Genomic DNA, 14273 nt, shown 5'->3' with positions numbered 1-14273 from the left:
TTCTAAGTATTACAAGGGCAATCTGTAGGGACTACAGGTACCCAAATACGTGAGGAGTAGGGAAAATGACTTTCACAACATTAAAAACAAAACATGCATGTATTATGAAATAAGGATACCAGGAAATATATTTTTAAATTAACTGGTGGGGAAAGGACTATATAAAAATTTTCTTAAGGAACATCTCTCTAGCCTTAAGAATTTACTTAATCTTATGGTCCCAGAGTGGCATACATGATCTGCACTCACCTAGGAACCCAAAGGTTTCCTGTTCAAACCCACCCAGAGGGGCAATGCAGAAGATCCAGGCCTGGCAAGCAGCTTCCATAAAGAATATATAGCCAACCCACCTCTGCAGCCTTCAGAGTCTCCCCCCAAATGAATACACAAACAAATGCCTCAATCTTTATTTCAAAAAAGTCTCTCAACACTCCTTTTAACAATTAAAATTTTAAGCTCCCAGGCATGTATCTTCAAACAATCCTCTAAAGAAACTTACCTAGATTACTTAAATTTAGAAATAAAAATGGAAATACCTATATAGAAAACAGGAGCTCTGGTAGCATAGTGCCTAGGGCACTTGACTGCTAACCAGAAGGCTGGCGGTTCAAACCCACTACCCACTCCTCTTAAGGAAGATTGGGCAATCTACTTCCATAGTGATATTGCCTCGGAAACCCAAGGAGGGGTCGCTATGAGTTGGGTACAACTCGATGGCATGTAACAACAACAACAGCAACATATAGAAAACACATATACTTCAGCCTTTTCTAAAGCAAAAATTGTTATGTCTGAGTATTCAAATTACTTAACTCCCTAAGGGATTTTCTCTTTTAATTTTATTTTTTAAAAATAATAGCTAAGCAGTAGCAAAATATTTTTAAGATTAGATAAATCTTGACTTCACTTTCATTAAGTTATTGCTTATTACAACATGAGACATTTTCCCAAGAAAATGAACACTGGTATAAAAGGATCTTCTTTTTAATTATTAAATATTCAGTTTCCAAATATTTGAACAGAATTCCCATGGTCCTGGCCCTTTGATACCAATAAGCAGTTTAAGTTTCCCCTTCCTCTAATTTGGTTTCTTGTACTTTTAATATTTCATCTGTATTATGACCAGTAAGGAGCCATGGCCATGCATTGGTTAAAGCCCTCAGCTGTGAACTGAAGGCTCAGCAGTTCAAACCCACCAGTTGCTCTGCAGGAGAAAACATGTGGCAGTCTGCTTCTGTAAAGATTTATAGCCTATGGGACAGTTCTACTCTGTGCTACAGGCTTGCTATGAGTTGGAATTAACTCCATAGCAGTTGATTTGGGTTGGGTTCAATAATGTCAACCAAAGTCTACAAAATGGGACTTTTTTTAAAAAAAAGAAAAGGCAATTTATTTAATCCTATTATCATTTGACTATTTCTATTTTACTGAAAAATGTGGTTCAAAAGCTTGGCATATTTTAGTCTTTTAAAATCATTTTTAATGTATCAAATTCCATCATTCAACACTTACTAAATACTGATCTTGTGTTTTCTGAGCTTCAAATCTGACAATTTCTGTCTCTTGACCAAACAAACGTAGTTCACTATTGCAAAGACCACGCCAACAAAGCTTAAATAAAATTATAAGACCCAGGTGTCACATAAAAACCAAAAACCAAAATCACTGTCATCAAGTCAGATCTGACTCACAGTGACCCTTCCTTGGGTTTCCGAGGCAGTTGTTGTTGTTATGTGCCGTTGAGTCGGCCCCGACTCATAGTGACCCCTCCTTGGGTTTCCGAGGCAGTATCACTACGGAAGTAGGATTGCCCAACCTTCCTTCCGAGGAGTGGCTGGTGGTTTGAACCGCCAGCCTTCTGGTTAGCAGTAAAATGCTTTAGCCATTATGCTACCAGAGAGGCAGTATCGCTACGGAAGTAGATTGGCCAATCTTCCTTCCGAGGAGTGGCTGGTGGGTTTGAACCACCAGCCTTCTGGTTAGTAGTCAAATGCCTTCGGCACTATGTCACCAGAGCTCCTAGGTATCACACAGGAACAAGAAATTCCATTTCCAAAATGCGCAAAGATTTTCCAAAGCTGAGCTGAAGAACTATCACTAGGTGAGTGAAGAACAGAGAGCTCTGTCATTTCTAACCACCAGAAAGTTAACTCTCCATCAAAATCATAAGCTAAATGACAATTTGCTTACTTGCAATTTCTCTGAGCCTCAGTCTCTCATCTATGAAATGAGATTAACAGAATTTATCTCATTGGATTTTCTAGAGTTAAATGGTACAATGTATGCAAAGTACCTGGCACTCTGTGGGGTAGAGAAGTAAGAAATACATAGTAGCTATTATTAGCCACTAGAAAGTAAAGCTTGACAATCTTAGATGGTGAGAATACTCAGAAAGATGAAATTAAGTATTATAGCGGGAATAAATTTTAAAAGGCTAAAAGACAGTATTCAATAGTGATGTGACTATGTGCCATTGGTTCAACAGGAAAAAGATGAAAATTATAGATTACTTAAACTTCTACAGGGCAATCAAATTTTAGAAATAATTTTTAAGTCTAATTACCACTTCTATAATAAGGATCTGGACCTGTTCCCAAGTTGCCCATTCACGCATGCAGTGCTTACTTGGTAGTTACAGCCCATTCCCAATTAACCAGTAATTTTTAAAACAGTACCGATAAATGTATCATTCTACTATTGTGGGCGGGGCGGGATTCACTGCCATGGAGTCAATTCCAACTCATAGTGACCCCCATTAAGTTTCCAAGGCTATAAATCTTTATAGAAGCAGACTGCCTCACCTTTTTTCCATGGTGCAGCTGGTGGGTTAGAACTACCGACTTTCTGGTTAACAGCCAAATGCCTTAACCACTACACCATCAACTAACCCCCTAAAAATCAGTGTATCTCCAATATATATTCCAAGAATCATGCATCAGAATCACCTTGTTCAAAACGCAAACTGGTGGAGTGGTCCTCAGCAATCTGCATCAACAACAAGCAACCAAAGTATTTTTACGCACATTTGTTCTGAGGACCATCACCCAAGAGTTTAGCAAAAATATTCTATTAGTAAGCCCACCCAGAATATAATTTAACCTCCACTTACTCATTCTTGAAAGATGTGCCACTAGAGCAAGCTTCTGTTCTGCTGGTAATGTGTGCCTGAATTAATTTAAGAATGTAGGGAGAACAGGGCCAACAAATATCAAGAAATGATGATGCACTTAATAGGTATAACTAACCACTAAGAACATCTTTCATTTGATATCAATATGAAATCTACTCAGTCATAACAGTAAAGATGAGCACATATACACAAACTCTTTAATATCCCTAACAGAAAAAGCAGTATTAGGACAATTAAACTTAGTTTCATCTAGAAACTTTTACTTTCAAACAGCAGACAGTGAAGTATGGTCTTATGTACATTTAAAAGGTTGAAGATTAACTTTATTAGAAACCTCATGTCCAATAAATCATGCCTGGCATAGTTTATGTATAATACATCTAGTTATCTAGTTTATAAAATCTAGTTTTGATACCATAATTTTATAGTACTTTTTTTTTTACATTCAGATTCAAACTATGTTTTTAACGTCCAACAACTAAAAAAAAAGAAATCAGCTCAGATCAAGGCAATATGCAATGGAAGCACTCATTCTCAATAATGTATAGTCATTAATACTGAATGTCCTAAAACTATCTGTCAGAAGGTGATTGGCACTTGGGTCTTAGCTATTTTACAGTGGGAACCCTTTATCTACACCTTAGGATATAATAAGAATCATGCCCTCCCAAAGAGTATTTAAGAGTTTTAAGTGAGTATAACCCAACACAAATAACTTGCAGGCCTAAATTCTCAACCTGGACGCTTTAGTATAAGCTACTGATACTACTACTCACTGCTTCACCAGAATGGCTGTTTATTTTTCCCACCAAAAGTAGGGCTATTGCACCATACGTTTCATGGTCTCTGTAAAGAAAAGAAATCATTGTCTTGGTTTATATTTCTTTAAAAAACAAGTAAATTTTCTACAAATTGTTTTAAAATTTTCCTGAAATACAAAGTTTTCTAAAGAAATCACCTCAATTCTTGTTAATGTTAACAGTATCCCACACCACACACAAAAATGTCAAATTTTGTGTAATATCAATCTTAAACCACAGAACTAATTAAAACGCAAAAGCATTTACTTCCTGACTCTTTAATTTATGTCAGGTCAACAGAGTTGGAATTTTAAAAGATTTTTCAGGACTTCAAATTGTTGTCCTTACCATTTTGTAAGATGTACATCATATACTCCTGTGAGTAATATCAGATGTTATTTTATTGTGGAGACTATCAATAAATTCAGTGTAGGTTGTTGTTGTTGTTGTTATTTGCCATCAAGTCAGCCCCGACTCATAGCGACCCCTCCTTGGGTTTCTGAGGCAGTATCACTATGGAAGTAGGAATGCCCAACCTTCCTTCCGAGGAGTGGCTGGTGGGTTGGTCCCAGTAAATACTGCCCCTTCAGGTATAAATTGAGAAGGCTGAACTACCTTTTCAGAAGTCTGCGCTGCAGGCTTTTTTTTCTTTGTAGATAATCTTAACTGGTTAAACTTCTCTATGATTAGACTTGCAGTTGGGTGTTCGTGTAAAGGATAGATCTAAATATTTGTAGGCAGGCAAGAGCTATCCATAATTATTTCTACTGACTCATAACAAAGGCAGAGAAATTTTCAAGAGGACTGTGGTTGCCATGTCAGTTATCTCCTGCAGGAAAAGAACTCTTTTAAAACATGGAAATGGACTGGAGGGGATGCAATTGGAAAAAATACAGAATATGGAAAATTCTATAAAACAAAATTCATGGTTTCTTTAAAAATAAACTGCAAGAGAATTAAAGTGATGGCAAGAGAACTGCAGATAAAAAGATGCTTAAGAAAATCAACTAACTGCAATATATGAACTTTATTTGGACCTGATTTGAACAAAAGTTCTAACACTTTTGTTTCTGAGAGATTTGAAACAAAGTGTAAAATTTTTGAACTCTGATGATACTAAGGCATTTCTGTCATTATTTTAGGTGTGATAGTATTGGTTATGGATTTTCATTTAATTCTTCATATTTTAGAGATTTATACTAAATATTTATGGGTCAAGTTATATCTGGGATTTGCTTCAAAGCCAGTAGAGGCAGGTATAAGATAAACATGTGTGACTAAAAGTTGAGAAATACTTAAGTCCTGGGTGATACATACATGGAGGGTCATTTCCCATAGTAAGCAGTTTATAGACAGCCATTGATGTATTATTCTGCCTAAAATAATCATTAAAACACTTTAGCAACCTGAAGAAATGCATACCTAAGTCAAATGCTAAATGAAGAAAAGCATACCTAAGTCAAAGTTACAAAAGCATACAGTTAAGAAAAGACAATAGGAAAAGCCAAACTAAATGCGTAGGGTTAATTATTTTCATCTGCTATTATTAGATTGTTTATATAAGGATTATAAAAAGAAAATGGCCTATGGATTGCTAATAAGCATGAGTGGCAGGAAATTTAAATCAGTTAACAGAGTTGGGTATAAAACAAGTGAGAAAGCCTATACAAAACTAAAGAATGTCCCATCAAAAAGCATTGAGTTTCAAAAAACTATGCTTAACAAACTGTTCGTAACCCGATACTCAAATACCTCATGTTTAAGGTGATCATGTCATTTATAAGGAGTTCTGCTGGTGGTGTGGTTAAAGCATTGGGCTGCTAACCAAAGTCAGAGACTCAAACCCACCAGCCATTCATTGAGAGAAAGATGTGGCAGTCTGCCTCTATAAAGATTTATAGTCTCAGAAACCTTATGAGGCAGTTCTCTGTCCTGTAGGGTTGCTATGAGTCAGAATTGACTCAGTAACAAGTGAGTTTGGTTTTGGTTTTTATGTCATTTATCCACGAAAGCAAGCTTTGTTTAAGAAAAAGAGAAGGACATGTTATCAAATTAGGATGGTAACAGAAAAACCAGGCTACCAGGTCACCTTATTAGTGAATATACACATAGGCTGAGGCCTAAATTTTGTTTAAGTAAACTGTCCAAAGACAGAATAAACTAGCCTCAAAAGAGAAATAAATAGACTGGGCCCAGAGAGTCACAGTGATTTGCCCAAAATCGGGGTTAATTGGAAAGGTTGGAATGGGGACCAAATATATCCAAGTACATATTTATACATATCTGCCTCTGCTGGATTACTCTGAAACAAATCCCAGACATAATTTTAACCATATTTAATATAAATCTCTAAAAAAAAAAACCCATAACCATACCAACACTATCATACCTAAAATAGCAAAAGTGTCTTTGTATCATTAAAATTTAACATTATATACCTTGTGTCAAATCTCTCAAGTATCTATTCTGTCCAGGTCTAATAATCACTTAGTATCACTTTCTTTTCTTTCCTTTTTTCCCCTATGTTGTTGTCGTTTGAGATTCATGTCCTACTCCTGTTTTCCACAAATAGGAAATGAGTTCTCCAGTCAAATAACTGAAAATAAGGCAAAAAAAACACATCACAATGACAGGGAACTGAAGAACTTCAAATGCTTATAAAAACAAACTACTGGTCAATTCACATATATATTAAATGCTGTTCTCTAGGATCAAACACTTCTTCCACACAGTGGACAACTCTGCAACTTTAAAAGACACTTCTCTATCATGCATTAACATCAGAATGAAATAAAGAAATGAATAATGAAGACTTAAGAATTCAAAGCACAGAAACGTACATGGGCTAGGCAAAAACCAAGATTTTAGAGTCTACTATGTTTTCCCCAATATACAGTTAAGAAAATAAGAAGCCTCTAGTGCAGGTTTCATGACTATTAATTGACTAAAGAATCTACTTGGCTCCAACACCTGTATCTTTTGTGTCAATTCCAATTCATGATGATATCATGTGTGTCACGAAGAGAGGTGTGGTATGTAGGACTTGAAATAGCTGATTTTTCCCAAGTAGATCGATCACCAGGCCTTCCTCTTTAAGTGCTTCTGGGTGAATATGAAACTCCCATCTTTTAGTTAGCAGCCAAGCATGTGAACCATTGGCACCACCCAGAGACTCTATTATCCCATACAGTTACTGAAATGAAGGTAAGCACTACATTTCAGAAATACCCAATTCTTTTACTTACTGCTTTAAAAAAAAGAATCCCTAGTCCAATTAAATTTCTAATTTGAAAGTAAAAAGTTTTAAGTTTTAGAATCAACCTACATTTGAATCCTTGCTTTACCACTAATATGCTAAATGACTTGCCAAGCTAGATGAACTCAAATTTCTTCCTGTATAAATAAAAATTATCGCCAGAGTTATAAACAATGCCTGGGACATAATAGGCACTCAACAAAAAGCTCTTTTTAGTTTAACCTGATTTCATTTATGGTAAATTCAAATAGAATAAAAATTATTTTTAAAGCAACTGACGAGTATAGAGCCAAGATCGTTGTAGAGCTTATTATACCTCGCTCCCATACGCCCCACTGGGTTATCAATTAAACCCCTAGAACTCCCCATATAAGTATATAATCAAGGCAGCCACAGATTACAAAATGTATTGGCAGGTCCTTTTTTCAAATCCTATTATAAAAAAAAGCACTATCTAACTTCCTTAAATTATCAAATTTTAAAGACAGTCTTATTTTCTCATTTTGGAACGTTACTGCTTCCACAATTGGTGCCTCTCAAGCAAGCTCCTAGAAAACAGAACTGTGACTCATACATCATGTCATACTCAGAATACCGAGGAGATGCCTTTCACACAGATGTGGCTCAAGAAATATTTGTTGAATGTATAATTTATATGGTTCCCTTAATGACTTTAAAAAACTTTACAGGACCTTTTCACTTCAAACATTCAAACATGAAAGGCTCATATTTAAGAACAGCTCTTCCAACAAAAGAAATTGCTGTTTCTAAAGAACTCTAGTTAGTAAAATAGACCAAAACTCAAAAACTGCAATTCTCTATGAAATAAATAAATAAAATACCAACACAATGTTGTCGTTGTTATGTGCTGTCAAGTCGGATGCGGACTCCTAGCGACCCCTCCTTGGGTTTCCTAGGTGGTATCACTGTAGAAGTAGATTGCCCAACCTTCCTTCCAAGGAGTGGCTGGTGGGTTTGAACCACCAGCCTCCTGGTTAGCAGTCAAGTGCCTTACGCACTACACGACCAACACAAAACTACTTACCTTTTTGCACCTTTCTTTTGCAGATTTGAAATCCAGATTCTCACACAATCACTGGCTTTCTCTTCTGTTTGATTCAACAGCAAACACACTACTGAGTGTCTCTCACTATTAAATTCATCATCACTGTTAAATCCATCAGTAGAAAGCACACTAATCTTACTCTGCTTTCTAACTATGAAAGCAAAAGTGTAAAAGTCTTGAGCCAAGATATTTAAAAACCAAAAAACAACTTAAGATTAAACAGTGTACAGAGAAAATGTAAAGCCTCCCATCTTGCCCTCATACACACTATACTGAGCTATAAATTTTAAATGCCTTTTTTCCCAAATGGGAAAGGATTCTTGTGTCTTAATGAGAAGGCAAGGAGTTAAGAGTAAAACCTATTAATAGGCCATTTCCAAGCAGGTAAGATACCATCAGAGTGTGTGCTGTTGCAGGAAACAGAATGGAGAGCCGTGAATGGGAGTCTCTGCACTTCCTATCTGCAAAAGAAGAGAATAAAAAGGTTAACCCTAGACTTATAAGACAGATGATCTTTACTTGTTTAAAGCAGTGCTCATAAACATTTTAGATGAAAATATGCTAGTTAAGGCAGAAGTCTGTAAATGAACTCAAGAAGTCATTGGAACACTTTATGCCACTCATGAATCATCTGGTTATTAAAGTTTAAAGAAAAAAAAAAAAAAAGAATCCGATCTCTTCCTAAGACTTTTCTTAAAACTATAGTTAGTCCAGTCTGCCTATTAAAGTTACCTAAGGAGAATTACCTCTAACATTAAAAATAACAGTCACAGACTTAATATACGATCGTCTCCCTCTACGGAGTGACAGATAACCTTTTGGGAACCCCACTGCACACACCCTTTTCTCCAACCTCCCTAAAGTTAAAGGTTAATTTGAGGGCAAACAGACAAATGTCTCACAAGACATCGCCCCCGCCCAGCACTCTGATCTCTACAAAAATCCATCCGGCGTTTTGCGTTAACCCACCCTCCCCAGTGCGAGAAAGCCGAAGTATGGATATGGAAGGGGGCCGCGGAGCTAGGTGGTGAGGCCCTTGTAGAAAATTCCACAAGCACGTGAAGCAGCCGTACCCCCCATTCGTGGCACACCTGCCCCCTGCTAGAGCCCACCTAGGCAAAGGACCGCCCTCTCCGGGTCTCACGCGCCTACCCCACTCGAAGCCCGCCACGCGCCGCGCAGGACCAGGGGGCGGTGCAGGCGGCGGGGCCCCTTGCTCGCAGGAGGCGGGAGCCCGGAGCTAAGAGGACTCCCTGGCTCGCTCCCTCCCTTGGGACCGCTCTGGCTGGGACACCCGGGGACGTGATGGGGGGCGGGAGCGGTACCTTTTGGACAGATCCATAAGGACACCCGAGAAGAGCTTCTCTCCGAAGCGGAAGGACACGACGAGTGCGTCCTCAATGATGTGGTCCAGCGTGACCCGCACCTCAGAGCCAGGGATCAATTGCGACACCGCAGACTCCCCGCCCGCCAGCGGCACGAGCGCCGGGGCTGCAGGCTGGGGCAGCGGAGACTCCTTGCGCTCCTCGGGAGCCAGAAGTTGCTCGGGCGATGATGCAGGAGAAGGTGGAAGGTCGGGCCCTTCCTGAGGCGCGGGCGCCACCGGTTCCGCAGGCCGGGCAGGCAGCTTCTCCTCAGCCTCCAGCTCTGGTCCCGCCGCCTCCGGGCGGCGGGCGAGCTCCCCCGGCGGCGGTGGTGGCGGCGGGAGCGGCGGCTCGTCGGCCCGAGGAGCGGACTGCTTCCCGTCGGCCTCGCCGTCCGGCACAGATGCTTCAGTGGCCGTGACCGGGAAGGTGTCAGTACCGGCCTCGCTGCCAGGGATAGGCTCCATCTCCGGCTCAGCCTCGCCGGCGCCCCCTTCCCCAGGGGACGCTGCAGTCGCTGCCGCCTCTGCAGCCACAGCCGCCATTTTCTTTCTGGCTTCTCCCTCCTCCAACTCAAGCTTTAGCGACGGCGGCGGGAGCGCTGCTTGGTTCCCCGGGCCTTCCCCTCCCTCCCGCAAACAGTTTCGTCCCGCCCTTTTCCTGATGCTCGTTATTGGCACCGCGCCGTTGGCTCCATCCTACACCCCTCCCGCAATTGTGACATACCATTGGCCAGCCAGGGACGTCTATCATCCATCTAGTCAGTCCAGCCCTCCCATACAGAGTAGGAACTTCTCATTGGCCAGATGAGTTGTCAAATGTCGAATCTCACGCAAGGAGTGGGGAGGCGGGCTCAAAGAGAGCGGGGGAAGTCACAGGAGCAGAACCACATACTTATCGCTCTTTCTACTGGTTGGAGGAAGAACTAATATCTAATGGTTGGTCTATGCTCCTGCCCATTATCAACCAGATTTTTCAGAGGTGGGCGAAAGGAGGGAATCACGTGGCGTGCCAATTCTTTCAAAGGCGGCGGAGGGGAGGGGAAACTAGAGAATGCGCGAGGGGAACCTCTTCCCGAGAAGCTCTGCGCGAAGGTCCTTAGAATAAATGTTATTTCTAGGCGCGGACCTGCTTGCAGCCGCGTGTGGATCCGACCAGGTTTTTTCAGAAAACTATCTAAAGTTTGAAAAATAATTCTACAGATACTTTCGAGCACCTACCTTGCCAGGTACTGTGCTAAGTCCTGGGCATAGAAAGATGGACAAGACAGTCTTCATAACCTCATAGCAGCCCTGCCAGGCACCACACTAAGAGTGTTTTTCTTGACTACTCTCCACTTTCTAGGAACAAAGGCCTTACTTATTTCAAAAAAGAAAAATGCTAATGAAAAGAGGAGGGACAACATGCACACTGTATTAAGCTGATGAATGTTCCAGAGAGCAGTCCTGAGGCTTTGCTGGACTTGTATGTGAACATTGCTTGTTCTCTCCAAATACATTGGAAAGTGGTCACACTTAGTTCTCTAGTTAAGCTTTTTCTTTCCCAGTTTCTTCTGTGCTACTGAAAAGATCTCTCCAGTGTCCTGATGCCCCAAATTCTCTACCAGCACTTTAAGTCTCTTGGTTTGTTATGTTGGCAAAAATCTACTGAACCTTCTCCCAAATTGCACCTGAGTCAGCTTTTCTCCAGAAGAGATTATAGCCACTGAGCATACTGATAGGAAAGAGGGGAAGAAGTTGACAGCCTTAAAGGGAGGAAAAGAAGGAAGGAAGGGAGAAAGGAATGAGGAATTCAAAGGAGTAATTGTTGCTGCCATTTTGTGAGCACCTACTATGACTAGACTGAACACTATAGTATTTAAATTTTTTCTTTACAATTTCTCTATGAAGTAAGTACTACTATATACCCGTTTTATAGATAAAGAAACAGAGGCACAAAGAGAGTGCCCTAGGGTTACTCCTAGGAAGTTGCAGAGCCAGAATTCCCATTCTAAGTTGAAAGGACTGAATATGGCAATAAGCAAATATCACCATATGCTCTGCCTATTTCAAGCCACATGACTCTTGGGAAAAGGCCAGTAAGAGGCCCTGTCAGAGCAGGTTCAGAATCTTGCTTCACAATAACAGAAGGAAGTGATTTTACTGAATGTTCAGTCTGTGCTGGAGATTTTCCCATAAACTCATTTAACAATCCTGAGAGTTCAATTTTCTCCCTCTTTTACAGATGAGAAAACTGAGCCTTAGCCAGATTAAAGGTCACACTGGCAGCAGATCCTATCTAGCCCAGGTCTTTGCAAGTACATGATTGCTTCACTCATTCATTCAACAGATAATTATCTACTGCAGGCCAGATGCTTGCAGTAAACAGACATACATCCTGCTTTCTAAGATTTTCACCATGTTCATTGTGTCTATAATTCACTATGATCAAGTAATTAAACATAATGTATAATTCTCTGAAACTCCTAAACCTACACTGTGTTCTCATATTGTATAATCCTCCACAAGGAGCCCTGGTGGTGCAGTGGTTAAAGCACTTGGCTTATAACAGAAAGGTCAGCAGTTCTAACACAGCAGCCACTCTGGGAGAAAGATATGGCAGTCTGCTTCCTTAAAGTTTTAAGCCTTGGAAACTATATAATCTTCCACAGGGAGAAAAATGCAGTTCTGGTCCTGAGTCCTGATTACCTCTTGCAGTAATTCTTTGCCAGATGCAGCAATGAATAAATTTCAGATATACAGCAGATTGTGACGTACCAAGTCACCCTTCTAAGCCACCATTTTCATGCAACTCCTCATGAGCCTCCATGGGCCCCCTGTGTTCACATCAAATGTACCCTCTTCTGCTTTGTTATCAAGGTCCTCTCTGTTCCCATCCTATCTGTTGAGGCCTATTTTCCACTGCTCTTCAAGGCCCAATACCAGAAGATCTGGTCCCATATCCTTCATCCACTTATTGATGCATTAATTCAACAAATATATACTGAAGGCCTACTCTGTGTTAGTTATTAGGCTAGACAGGCACAAGACATGCAATGAATGACACAAAGGACTATCTCCCCTCCTGAAACTTATTTTTTAGTTGTGGAGCTAGAACATAAGCAAACAACTGAATAAACTAGATGATTGTAGACAATGAGCAAGGCCATAAAAAATATAAACAGAGTGATGTGGTAGTAACTGGGGGAGGTGAGGAAGGGGGTCGTCAGGAAAGGCCTCTCAGAGGACAATACATTTTAAGTAAGATGCAAAGGGTAACAAGGAGCCAGCTGTTGATATAACTAGAGGAACAAATGCATAAAAAGAAACTAATTGCTGAAGTCTTGGGGTAGAAAGAGGTTTCACTTGTCCCAGAAACAGACAGGAGATCAGTGTGGCTAAAGAGGGGCAAGAAGCAGAGTGATTGAGATGAGGTTGGGAAGGAAAACTGGAGCCAAATTACATGTTGTTAAAGCATTTACTTAATGCCTACATTCTAGACACTGCAGATAAAAAGCTCCCTCAAGGAGCTCCAAATCTATTGGAGACCCAAGTTTTGCATTTACTGTTTTCGTATCCTAGTACTTTCTACATCCAGCCACCTCCTGGAATAGAATTGGCATAAAGGAAATCCTTGATATCTATGAGATGGATAGATGGCTGGGTGGATGGATGAATGGAGGATTGAATGGGTAGTTGAACAGATGGATGGATGGATGCATGAGATGGATAGATGTATGGATGGTTGGATGGATGGTGGACAAAAGGAATCTATCACCAGATAGAAGCAGATCCCAATGTCACAAACAGTGATCATGAGTTCTTCAGGGTATTATAGTTCAGTGGTTATAAACAGAGGAGAAGGCAATGAACCTGTATCTGACTCCCTATTTGGTCTCTGATGACCTATGTGATCTTATGCATAATCTTAGACAAGTTACTTAACCTCTGTTTCGTCATTATAAAATATCTTAATGATAGCTACCTATCTATAGGGTTGGTTTGTTTTAATGATGTAATACGTTTAAAGTACATAGTGTGGACCCTAATTCGTAATAAGGTTAGCTCATTATTGTTAACAACCAATCAAGAAACTCAGTTATTATTGTATATGGAGTTGATCATACTGCAGGGGCACTGACTTTGATAATTGTGGAAAACTAAGAAAACCTCAGCTACTAACTGTTGGTTCATGGAGAGGGATGAATATGTCTGACTGTGGCTTAGTGGCTATTTGCTCTGGGCATGATCTCTCAGGAAATGGAATTACAGACAGAAGGTAACATGGGGAGCAGAGACTCTGGACAAAGGTAGCTAATTTACTCACTGCCATGAAGGTTGGGCAATCTACTTCTGTAGTAATACTGCCTCAGAAACCCAAGGAGGGGTGGCTCTGATTTGAATCTGACTCAAGGGGAATGAGTTTGACTTTGGTTTTTATGCCAGGGTAGCTGAATGAATTACTTCTCCTGTTCTGGGCCTATTTCTGTCTGGGTGCCTTAGTTCTCTAGAGCTGCTATAACAAATAACACAAATGGATGGCTTTAACAAACAAATGTATTCTCTTACGGTTTAGGAAACTAGAAGTCCGAGTTCAGAGTGCTGGCTATAGGGGAAGACTAGGCTAGAAATCTAAGTCCAGAGTGCCAGCTCTATTTTTTTTTATTAGGATTTGGGTG

At 40.2% G+C, this 14273-nt stretch overlaps 1 protein-coding gene across 1 annotated transcript in view; it reads right to left on the bottom strand.

Annotated features, from left to right (window-relative positions):
- PWWP2A (PWWP domain containing 2A) overlaps window positions 1-10161 on the bottom strand; it is a 22212-nt gene extending 12051 nt beyond the window's left edge. Inside the window, exon 1 of the mRNA XM_007949915.2 lies at window positions 9578-10161. Within this exon, the coding sequence (XP_007948106.1) occupies window positions 9578-10161 (584 nt within the window). The remainder of the gene's footprint in view (window positions 1-9577) is intronic.
- Between the last annotated feature and the right edge of the window lie 4112 nt (window positions 10162-14273).

This window comes from Orycteropus afer, unplaced genomic scaffold (genome assembly GCF_000298275.1).
Source record: "Orycteropus afer afer isolate SDZICR_OR568_19922 unplaced genomic scaffold, OryAfe1.0 scaffold00257, whole genome shotgun sequence".
NCBI classification, from domain to species: Eukaryota; Metazoa; Chordata; class Mammalia; order Tubulidentata; family Orycteropodidae; genus Orycteropus; species Orycteropus afer.
This window is presented reverse-complemented; position numbering and strand designations above follow the sequence as displayed.